Here is a 12180-nt window from a genome sequence, read left to right as displayed (position 1 = left end):
GACATGGTACGAAAATTTAATGTACATAAAAGCATTCAGTTGTTATAGTATGGGATCAATTGACCATAAGACTGTCATCAACATTAGGAAAAATAGCGTTTATCACAACAGTCGTTATTACAAACCAACTCGCAATAAAAACGCTAGCAAAAACGCATCAAACATTGCTATTAGGATCAGATATCAGCAAAGAAAAAATGAATCAATGTCGCGTTGATGTGGTTTAGTAGAAGTGCGCTGCAGTAGAAGAAATTTTTGTTTGACAGTCATCATATGTGACATGAAATTTGTGGGCACACATGGGACAGTCAACAGCGGAGCATTCGTACCAATAAAAGACATCTCGGTCGTCCAGTTCAAGAGAGCGTACTTCATATATAACACTTTAAGATGCCACATTGGCAAAAAAAAATTGCATCTTGTGGGGTCAAATCTTGATCCCACTCAATCAGGAAGCAGCAAAATATTTACACCTCAAAAAATACATCATTGGAAAAAAATACTGACATCATAAAAGTTTTCCTCGTTGAGTGCTTGGAAGAAATTAACATTCCAATTAGGGAAGCTTTGACACATTAAAAAAAATGTGCTTCACTTTATAAAACAAATAGACCCAGCATAGAGATAAACAGTTTCTGAAAGTCTGCTGTCTAACGTCACGTTCGAAATTTAACAACACATACAATATTAAGATACTTAGTTCACTTACTTACAATAAAAACTTCATTCTGATTGAAACGATCGAAGTTCTCATACTTCAGGGAAGCTAAAAAATTAAGTTTCGCTACAAGCCATATGATCCTACGTAGAGATTAGTTCCGTAATAATTTCAGTACAAATCTTGTCCAGTGGGCGATCGCAGGTTGCGCCGGCGGGCGGTGGGGGCGACGGCGGTGGCGGCGGTGAGCGTGGACGACAGCGAGGGCGGTGGTCGGGGGGCGCTGGAGGCAGCGCGCAGCCAGGGCGACGCGTCCGATGACTGCGCACCTTGAGGAGCAGCAGCGCTCTCACGCAGCCACGACGCCACCTTCAGATGCTGCACACATAAATCCAAATTGTATTATTGCTGTCAAGATACCTGAAGTCCCTACTATCTTATTTGCGAATTATATTATTCCTGTCAAGATAGATACCTGAAGTCACTGCTACCGTAATTACGAATGAGCGCACAACTGCCGTGACTGATCGTCGGATGGTGACATCTAAATCCACCGCGCATCCAACAGCCAGATGGGCAGGCTGAAAAAGTGTAGCGCGCTCATGTGTGCACTAAACTACGGTAGTAATTAAGTTTAACTGAACACAAGAGAACACTACTGAGTCTGATCTCTAATGCGCTGTAAGCATTGCCGTCTAACGCTGTGAATTGCAAGTTTAACTACACGAACAAGGTTAAATAAAAGAACAAAAGCTGATTAGAGCAACCAAAGCTAAATAAGAAAACCGAGGCTGCATAGAGCAACCAAGGCTGAATAGAGCAACCAAGGCTGAATGATGCATCCAAGTCTGGATGAAATAAGCAAGCTCGAAGAAGGAAGCAGGAGCTGCTGACCTGGCTAGGCGTCAAGGGTCGCGCGGCAGGAGCTTCAGGCGGTGACTCTTCAACAAGAGGCGTCCTGACACCTCCACGGGAATCGGGGGGCCGACGCCCCCCAGCCCCGACACTCACGTCGGGCGTCACTGACCGCCGTACTGACGACGAGTGAGACGAGCGAGACACGTCCCTGGCACGAGGAACAATGATGTTAATGTAACAACAGCCTGCCAAAGCTGCAAATAATACAAAATGGATTAAATGGCAGGAGAAATGAGGGAAAACTGCATGGAGTTCGACAAGTTAATAATTCAAAGAGACAACGAACTGGAATAATGAAAGTCGAAATTGGGTTCAGATTCTGGAAGATATCAAAACCACCACGCAATATGATAAGAAGCTATGCATTTTATAAACAAAAGAATCAGGCTGTCAACAAACGATTCTCTCACTCAAATTCTAAAAATAATGGCTTACGTAGATGCTACGGAGTAATAGAAGTTAATGTTCATTCAAATTTACACTATAGAGCCCATAAAATTTACAATATAGATTCATCATGTGACGATCAAAATCTTTCAGAAGCGATTAGGCATGACATTTGAACGCCAAGCTATTATTGATAGGAAAAAATATTATTAACCAATAAACCAAATAGATAGTATTTTGAGAGGAGTGAGAAGCTCAAATGAGTCTCATATAAATGTTCCACGTGATCCAGCCAGAGGCGGCACCTGGTGCTGGGGTGGAGGGGCGTGGAGGCGCGGCTGGTGGAGTCCTGCGAGGAGGAGCGTCCTGTGGTCGCAGGGGCGGCGCCGAGGTACCAGCGCACGCAGCGCTGCACGACGCGGGGCAGGTCCACCAGCCCGCCGTGCAGGGCATCTGACAGCCAGATGGGCAGGCTGAAGAAGTGCAGCGCGCTCCTGTGTGCACCAAACTAGCGGTTAGGCTTTAGTTAAGCTTGAATAGCTACGCTGGTTTGAGGGCTTCAGTACCACACTAGACGTTAAGCTTATGTTATGTAAATGCTTCAGTACCGCACTAGACATTAAGCTTATATTAGGTTAAATAGTTGCGATACTGGTAGGTTCAGGACACTACCTGAAGCCACTACCTTAGTTGTACTTAATTAGGCACCTTAATGTTATGTCCTGTGCACTACACTAAGCGATGAACTTAAGTAATAAACACAATAGTTGCACTAGTTTGCGGCCTGCTACAGTGGAGTGCTGCTACTACAGTAAAGCAAAGGGTCGCGACGCTAACATAGATCAGTGAAAAGTTAATTTGATGAGCAATTAAAATGAGGTTTTCCAGATTTTTACCCTGAGAATACGAGGTCTTTATTGCCAAGAGCTGTGGCCTCCACAGCGCTGATGATGAAGAATGGGAGCAGGAACAGAGGCAGGGACGAGCTGCGGGGCAATTAAAGCGTTCAATAATACAATGTTATGCTATAGTTATAGCTCTATAGATATAGTAGTATTACACTTTGTTAACTGGCAATATGAACAGCATGAAGCAAAACAATTACGACTCAAAGACAAAAATAAATAAATTCATAAGAACGTTCCATGCAATTCTAACAACAGTAAATAAGTTATTTAGTCTTCTAGGGAAGTCCAGTCATTTCACATTATCAAAATCTTTTTACTGTACCTGAATGATGGTGCATGGATAAAGCTCGCAATCAACATACATTACCACGTCCGGCGTGGTGCGCAAATTTATTCCAAGTAAAGATAGCCCGCATTTGCTACATAGATACTGGCTATATGAAAAGTGGCAGGTTAATTTCAAAGGCGAGACAATAACGCACCTAAAAAGTGGATGCATGAAGATATCAATGAGAGCAAGAGGCAGCCCAAAGCCAACAAAATAAGGCCAGTTGCGTTCGATGTACGTGAGGCGGTCTTGGAAGGGCACGCCCAGGTAGTACCAGCAGTAGTCGAAGGAGTACAGCGACCAGTACGGCGTTGACAGGAACACGGACACCACGTGGCCTATCACACCAAACCACGCCAGCATCATGCTTGCCACGGACAGCTGTAATGCATGTCAGGATTGCAATGAGAACAGTCTTTGGGATAACTGATTGTTAATTACTTGAATATAATTCCAGGCAGAATCAGAGCAAAACGTCATTTCAACAGTACAAAATTGGAGAATTTATACAAGTCAAGTGAGCAACTGGCTCAACACATTTACCCTGACTTTAGCTGAACATTAATGCTATGACCGAACAAAACTGGGCAAGCTCAATAAGCAAGGCAAAGTCGTGAGAGTACCGAAAGGTAATAGATGATCTGGAGCTGCAGGGTCGCGTACAAGTCGCTGCCAGTACGAGCATATCCTGTGGCCCTTGTGCGACCCAAGGCTTGCTTATACACGTGGTCTGCAGTTTGCTGTAGTAATAAAAAAATATCACGAAGTTGAGCATTAGATAAGAGACAGAATAAACTGGGTTAAGGTCTGTTCAAAGAGAGTTGGTTTACACTTATTCCAATGAAAACATTAAAAAAATCTTTAGAATACATGTTGGTGACCTGGTGGATGAAACCTTACATTTTGAAGCAGGACATTGATGAGCTTGGCAAATAAGAGTCGGGAGAGGAACAGGCAGAGCTGCATGAATATGTTCAGGAGGTTGCAGAAGAAGAAGTAGTCTGATGACACCAGCCTGTACGGTAACACTTTGAGAACAGCCCATACAACATAGCCCAGGACCAAGGGGATGTTGTAGGACATGGTCACGTAGAGTGTCGTACCCAGCTTTGGCCTGTAAAGAGACAATGTAACTTAGCTCCATGATGTTATTAATCATTAGTGAAATACTTAGCTTCTTGCACATTCAGTATGTATATGGTCTTCTAATCTTCTTTACCGAATTTACAACAGAAAAGGTTAGCATTAAAATTTTTGGAAAAATATACAGTATTTCAGAAATGGAAGGAATTTCTCAATTAAACAGAATCAACCGAAAAATATATACCGTAAGTAACATGGATGTATGCATGGAAGAGTGACAGAAGTATCATCAATCATAGCCATTACAATCTACATAAAAATCTAAGGGACAAAATTGCGATGCTTGACAAAATTTGCAGGAATATGATCAGCACAAAATACCATTGTATCAATATACTCACTTTTTATTTGTTGCATCAGCTGATGAAGTGTGATGTTGCTCTTTGGAATGGAGTTTTTTGAGGGCCAGGCTTGTGAGGGGTTGACTTGTCTAAACAGAAAAATGTTTACATTATTTCAATAACAGCAATGCAGTTTCATTTGACACATGAATGATTTATCACACCAATTTCAAGGCCATGAAAATTAAGGAGGAACATTAGTTGGATCTATTGGCAGAATAAATTACTGGTAATACAGCAATAAACATAAAATGAAATGCCATGAAACACATGGCACAGGAAGGCTCACTTGTGTTGTTTCTAAAACAAAATTTACTGAAAGTTTCAGTATTAACTATTAAAAAATGGACAGAAGTAAAATAAAAAAAAATCAACTACACTGTTGAAAATCAAACTAATATCAATTTTGTTTTTAACATCAGAATTTACTTCAAGTGAGGAGAAGGAGTCCACCGGTCCTACAGGGAATAATGCTCTCCTCTTACTTTAGCATCTCATGCAAACCATACCTGATGTGTTGAGGTATCCAATTCAGAGCCATCTCTTCTTTGAGATGCAATACCAAGCTTGGGCTGGTCATAAGAATACCATCGGTAAAACCCACGCAGGCTGTGCCAGAAGCCCAAGACTATGCCTTTCATGATTTCCTAATAACAAACAGACAAAACTTATCAAAATCCTATAACAGAAAAAGGATACAACAAATCTTTGAAGTAAGTAGGTATTAGTATCAGAAGATATGAGCTTTTTTACAATAAAATTTCAATATTCACAGGCAAGGAACACAAATCAAAGTCTTCCAGTAATAATAATGTAATTTTCCTCCATTCAATTCAATATCTGACTCATATCATGAACAAATAAAAATGTCCCCAAAGCTAGGAAAACTATTCTGAAGTGGTGGCATTAAAAAAATTTGGTAAAAAATTGTCATGATTCAAGAAAATAACCTGTAATTTCAATTTTCTTACTTTGGATAATGTAATGCAATAAATTTATTGACCAATCTCATGAATTAAATGCAATATTCTCAGCATTTGGAAAAACATTTGTCATGATTCGCTTCTAGCACTTCTAATAAACCCATACAGGATATTAAATAAAATAACCCCTCTAGCCTGCTGATTGCTTCAATAGATTTTTTTCTCTGTTGTAGGGTTCAAGATTTGCTTGCCAATTTCATATTTTTGACAAAACCATTCTTCACCTAAGCATAGTGCATTTCCAATTTGATGATATTATCGTATCCATGAACATGCCATTGAGCATTTACAACAACCTTGTCCACTGCAAGCTTCACATCAGCAGCCTTATAGCATTTTTTCTGTATCTGTAAGCTTACAGGATGGCTTGTAATTTCACACCATTTTAATTGGGTTAAGTGAATTTACTATAAAAAAAGATCGTGAAAAACATACTTGAAACAGAAAGGAATGTTTTAGTGACAACCATCATATGTTTTGGAGAAATAAAGTTTAGGGGAAGCGTCTACCCTAAAATTCAAAATTTTTACTTTTTTGGTTTTCATACTAATTTTAAAGCTGACATTCTGCCCTATCCAACGGTACCACTGCCATCTCTCTACGGAGTTCTTCAAGTAATTAGATAGGAACTAATTAGCTGGTGAGCTCTTTATATATAGTGTCTACTTGAGTTGTGCACAGTTACGTGTTTAGTCTCATCTTAAAGCTGACATTCTGGCCTATCCAATGGTACCACTACCATCTCTGTACATCGATTTTTACGTACATGACACTTCATGAAAGGGGGGCGAGGGGGGAGTTCTTTCAGTAATTAGATATGAGATAATTCGCTGTCCACCACTACAAATATAGTGTTTTTGTGAGGTCTGACTTAGTGTGCCTCCGGGCTTTGTAGGGAGAGATGCCCATGGTCAGGAAGATGTGCCAGGTGAGCGGGAATTTATTTTGTCATTTTAACGACCTGCGCGGTGCACCGTACTACGTTGGTAAAAAATGCGCCGTGCGCCGTACTTTAGAAAGCTGTTTACTCAACAATATACAACAATATACGCGAGTATATAGACTACACGAGTCGAACTGACAATAATAAAATGTAAGACATGTCCGGGTTACTTCTGACTCTTCTGGTTGTCCGCCTTGTCGGATACGGAACGTACGGTAATCGTAAACTGCAGCTGTTATACATACGAAATGTAAACAGACGGTGTTCAGTGTTGCCATATGACTTTGGAGAAAATTTCTTCTAAAAAAAAGATGGCCGGGATTGCGCGAACACGTGCGCGAAGATAATCAATTTTCATTACATTGCGCAAACTGTGCACAGCAATAGCTTAAAAAAAGTAAAAATGCGCGGGAAAATTCACTGAAAACATACATCATCCTGAGTGTGGAGAGATGCGCATGTAGTTGCTACTTGCTCCCATCATCCTTGAGTAGAATCAAGCTCCAGAAACGTTTAGTTTGGTACCTATGCTACATTGAGCGCATATTGTGGTGCGCGCGGGACTTTGTCGCACTCTCCTCAACATTCACACTTATGTCACGGAAAACCTATCTCCTCCTAGAGTTTTGAAGCTACAACAATGAGACATATACCGTTCGATTTGCAAAAGAATATGCCGCCACACCCACAAAAATGAGAATTTCAAAAAACGTTTACGATGAATTACGTATAGATGCTGTATGGTCTTTACGCATTGAATGATATGTGTTTTGATGTTGTAGCTCTAAAACCCTAGGAGAAGTAGGATTTCTACGGTACCCCCTTTTTTGGCTGTTTTCTAAGAATTTCACGTTTTCTTTCATTTTTTTCGAAAAATTCACACGAACAAAAAAGTCTTAGATTTCTGTTTTACAAATGTGTACCAAATTTCAAAGTGATCTGTCTGTAAATAGCCGAGATAAATTTTAGGGTAGACGCTCCCCTTAGGTCAATTACTTTTCATTCTATGATGCCTGGTGCACAATTCTATATATGACATTCTATGCACAATTTTGTGATGACCGATGATGCACTAATTTTTTGATAAGTGAAATTTTTTTGCTGAGCGAGGTAAATGTAATCAATATTAATTGTTTTTAATCAATTTTTTTTCTTAAATGAAGCCTTTGCTAACTGAGGTTCTACTGCAAATACGTTTTTGGGGATGGGGGTGACCCGAATAGCCCCTGGCCACCATTTTTTTCTGGATTGAGGTATATAAATTCTGCAAATAAAGTTATCATGCTGACACTTGTTTGCCACTTTTTTTTAGGCAAAATTTTTTAATATGGCAAAATATTTTATTACTTCAGGGTTCAGGCCTTAGCAGAAGTAACTTTTCAAAATATCGTTTTTCACTATTTTTTTCAGGAATTTTTCAAAGCTAGTGAATGTAGTATTTTTGAACTTCCTTTAGGCTTAATGCTACATAGATAGGAAAAATGTTGACGTTTACACCACTTTGACCACTATATTTAGCATAGTGGCAAACCAGAGCTTTTTCAGAATCAGTTCATTTTTAATTTCCTCATTTACTCAAGATTTAAACCAATTTCTTATGTATGATAATGCTGGTTTCCAGGATACTTTATTGATAGGACTCAAAAATGAACTCAAGGGAGAGTCTAAAAAACTCTCTGCTTTGCCACTATGAATTATTTAGTTTTGCAATATTCCAATTAGTTTTGCTACTAAAACAGTTTTATGCCATGTTGGAGGACTGTCCCAAATTACCCCACCCGTCATGAGTAGCCCCGGTTGACGGTGGTGCGGTGTTTGGAGAGTGACATAAAGCAAACAGATCTCGAGTTGCACATAGGTAAACACGGTATATTCCGACATTGTAGGTAATTCCGTCACTTCTCTAGTTTTTCCTTTACATTAAGCTTTGTTTTAGTTCCATGCGTTCATTGATGGTTGAAATGGTGACGTCATACATTTGCGTGTCGAAATACTGCAAAAACACTACGTAGGTCTTGGCCATCTAGTGGGAAAATATTGAGATCCAAAGAGAGACAATGCATGCCACCTGGTAAGATCATCGAAAAATGTGTCAAATTTGACAGTTGAACTTGCTCTACCAAATAGTGAATAACTGTTTTTATAGGAAGAATATTATGGTTTGAGACTTTTAAATACGTCTGTGAATATATTAGGAATCATTCAAGTAAACTTGTATTTGAAATACTGCAAAAACACTAGGTCTTGGCCATCTGGTGGGAAAATATTAAGATTTGAAAATATTTGAGAGTCATGTGAAGGCAACAGAACTTACGTAACACATACGTTTTTTTTATAGTTTTTCATTTCTCGATGCGTCCTAAATGTGTCGGATTTGGAATATACCACGTTTACCCTATAAAGGAAAAGCTGGAGAGGTGACGGAATTACCTACGATGTCGGAATATACCGCGTTTACCCTACGTCCTTAAAGTGTCAGAATATGGTGTTTTTACCCTAAGCATGGTGCCAATCCATAGGTTATTCAAAAGAACCGGTTCTTATGTCATTTTGAACCGATCAACACTTCTTTATGGACCGATTGTATAACACACCTTCACCAGCAAAAGCTTTCACACTTCTGAGCGAGCTGACAGCTACAGCTACACTGGCCGTGGGGTGTGGGTGGACCTAATTTGAATTTGAATGCATGCAGCGATTCAAAATCCTATAGACTGTGATAGACATAGTATACAAGCTGTCTCTTATACACATCTAATATCTATAAAAAATATGCGTTTTAGAGCAAAATGTATTGAGACATAAATGTAGATATNAATTAGAGGATACATGGTTCCAACAGGATGGTGCCACTGCACACACAGCAAGGGTTACCATGAATTGTTTGAGGCAAATGTTTCCTGGATGGCTTATCTCTTTGAGGGGTGATGGGATCTGGGAGCACGCTCACCAGATTTAGCCCCATGCGATTTTTTTCTTTGGGGTTATCTGAAGTCTAAGGTGTATATCAACCGCCCCAACACCTGTCTCTTATACACATCTAGATGTGTATAAGAGACACCCCCCACCCCGCTGAGCCGGACCGGGCGATGCTCTTGCAAACGCATAAGTACTCACAATAATTCCCTGCCACCATGACCCTAAGCAATCTTTTTTTTTATCCACAATTTTAAGAAAATTCCAGCTCATATTCCATATTGGTGCAAAATAATCACTTTCCCTGCATTTTTTACAAAATTCTTCCTGATATTCCAGCTTGTCTTGGAACTGGAAGACTTGGATATCCAAGTAAATATTTATCAATTAGAATTTGAAACCATCAGCGTCACAAACTCACAAATCAAAATTAATTTAGATAGCCTGACTTAGTCAATAGTCATAACTCATAAATAGGTAATTAGATAAATGTATACTAAACCAAATGCAATAAAGTTTATTGCAGTAAATAAATCTATAAATGTACAGTCTTTACACAAAGTCTATAGTAACAAAATTACTAATTATTCTAGTGGTTCAAATAAAAACTTACTGTGATCAAGTGCTTCATTTTCAGAAGATTTGAGGGATTGTAACTCCCCGAGAAGGAAGTGGGATCCCTGTATCCTATTCATGCAATTCAGTATCATAAAAAGATATCTAACATGCAAATCGTTGGTTAATTTTTGCGACGCATTTTTAAACCGTATTCTAGCCTAGCAACACCGAACACAATGCAGCAGCATTGCTGCAGAGTAGGTAGCTTATTTTTCTACGCATGTACGAAACAAACATAACAACGGCTGATCTTTCTTCATGAAGAGAGCTAAATTTACCCCAAAATAATACCACACCTCGACGGTTGTGGGCGAATAAAATTTTATACAATATTTACTTACTTGATGAGCGAATTCATAGGGCTAACATTAAAAAAAATCAGTATGTTACTCTGTAGTTGCGTTTCTGTGTATGAGAGTAGTGTCATTGTAAAAATTATATCAATGTGTAAATTTTAGGAAATGAACACTACTATACCTATGAATATATTTTGAAACATTAGACCTTCACATTATGATATAAAAGTGTTCAAAAAACATACAATTTGCAATTTTCATGTCGGTTTAAATTGTTAAATTTTCATGTGTTTGAATCAAACTTAAATTACATGAAAGTGTTTCCCTTAGACTTCACACTAATCAAAATGCAGAAAGAGGAATGATAGTTCGTCATAGGTTTCTTCCGAAAGGTGGTTTATTTGCGTTATAAGTCTGAAAATTCTTTCATTTAATGATTCATTCCTATTAATTGAGCAAAAATAGTGTATTTTAGGTATTGGCGACCTGTAATCCCGTAATTCAAACTGTTTCTACTAAGTAGCCCAACAGTTTTCTCTAACTCATTGAATTGGTTCCTTGATAGAAGGCAAGTCTAGGAAGAGTAACAGTAAGTAATTCATAGAGGTTTATACTTGCTTAGTGAATTATTAAATTTTATGAATGTTCCAGTTATTATTGTTGTATTGTAAGTACTTTTCTTCACTTTGATCTCGACTATGACCGTTATATTGAAACACAAGTAATTATATTAAATATATTATGATTTATAGGGCTTAAATCTAATGTCGCCGTATTATTTGATATCTACAGATTACGAAGGCTGATTTGACTGCAATAAAGATGGAATCATTATCAGCGAACGATATGTTGCAATATAAAATCATCACACCAACGATGAGTCCTTTGGAAGCTCAGAAGCAAATATTCACGTTGCGGTCTCCCTTGGCCAAGCTGGTAGCTAAAATGTTGCAAAGATCTCACGAAAAACGTGCTAACCAAAATAGAATTACAAAACCAAGCCATGACGGCACATCTTACAATGTAGCTCATCAGCTCAAATTTAAAGTTGCAAGAAGCAAAGGCGAATTCGAGCCTCAATCCGAGATTGCTCAGCCATTTAATCCATGGCCTAATGTGAACGACCGAAACCCACCAGAAGAAATTTGTATTTCGAATAACTTCAATAGAATCTCCGATAACACCGCATGCATAAGCAATTTATATTTCGCCAGCGATGCAAAAAACAGCGCATCGTGTTTGTCGCATCAGTCCAGCACGGAAGCAGCACCTGATCGGCTGTTAGATACGATGGTTCCCGAAAAATTTTCAACTGTGCGCCACAATACCCAAGAAATGAAGTCCATAAATGCAATCGGAGCATTTGATCCTCACTGCAGCGACAAATTAAATTCGTCGAAGCAAGGAGAGAGTCTTCGCTCTGTCCCGCTAATGATGGATCCATCAGTACATCATGGTAATTGTAAGATTTATTACTAATTATGAGTACATACTGTCGTAAAACATGTCATCATGAGTGCTATAGGTGATATAAATTGATACAATTAAAATCCTGTTTCAGAGCTGCAGCTTGCACCTTCGCATCTGGCGGCCGAGTTCCCCCAGGTCTGCCCAGTCTTCTGGCCTGCCTCCCAACCTGTCCCCCAACATGTTCCCCAACCTGTCCCCCAACCTGTTCCCCAGCCTGCCCCCGAGCCTGCCTCCTACTACCGGTCCCTCTACCGCGCCGCCTTCAACGAGG

The 12180-nt window shown here is 39.3% G+C and overlaps 1 protein-coding gene across 1 annotated transcript; it reads right to left on the bottom strand.

The window, feature by feature from the left end:
• Positions 1-10372, bottom strand: LOC108675181. The gene is made up of 10 exons (XM_018163173.2): positions 10139-10372; positions 5193-5330; positions 4684-4772; positions 4100-4313; positions 3823-3939; positions 3354-3580; positions 2860-2949; positions 2269-2457; positions 1553-1724; positions 1-1036 (listed from the first exon to the last, which is right to left on the bottom strand). Exons 1-10 carry the CDS (start codon positions 10154-10156, stop codon positions 830-832), a joined length of 1461 nt encoding a protein of 486 aa, XP_018018662.1. The 5' UTR covers positions 10157-10372; the 3' UTR covers positions 1-829.
• Positions 10373-12180: the final 1808 nt, after the last annotated feature.

This window comes from Hyalella azteca, unplaced genomic scaffold (genome assembly GCF_000764305.2).
Source record: "Hyalella azteca isolate HAZT.00-mixed unplaced genomic scaffold, Hazt_2.0.2 contig3942, whole genome shotgun sequence".
Taxonomy (NCBI): Eukaryota; Metazoa; Arthropoda; class Malacostraca; order Amphipoda; family Hyalellidae; genus Hyalella; species Hyalella azteca.
The sequence above is the reverse complement of the archived record's forward strand: the minus strand, read 5'-3'. Positions and strand labels throughout refer to the sequence as shown.

What these genes read in the sequence shown, in the direction of transcription:
- LOC108675181 (XM_018163173.2), bottom strand. An exon ending in AGATCATCTATTACCTTTCG is followed by an intron (nt 3,581 to 3,822) that starts GTACTCTCACGA and finishes CATGCATTACAG; the next exon opens with CTGTCCGTGGCAAGCATGAT. An exon ending in GACCCTTGACGCCTAGCCAG is followed by an intron (nt 1,037 to 1,552) that starts GTCAGCAGCTCC and finishes TTATGTGTGCAG; the next exon opens with CATCTGAAGGTGGCGTCGTG.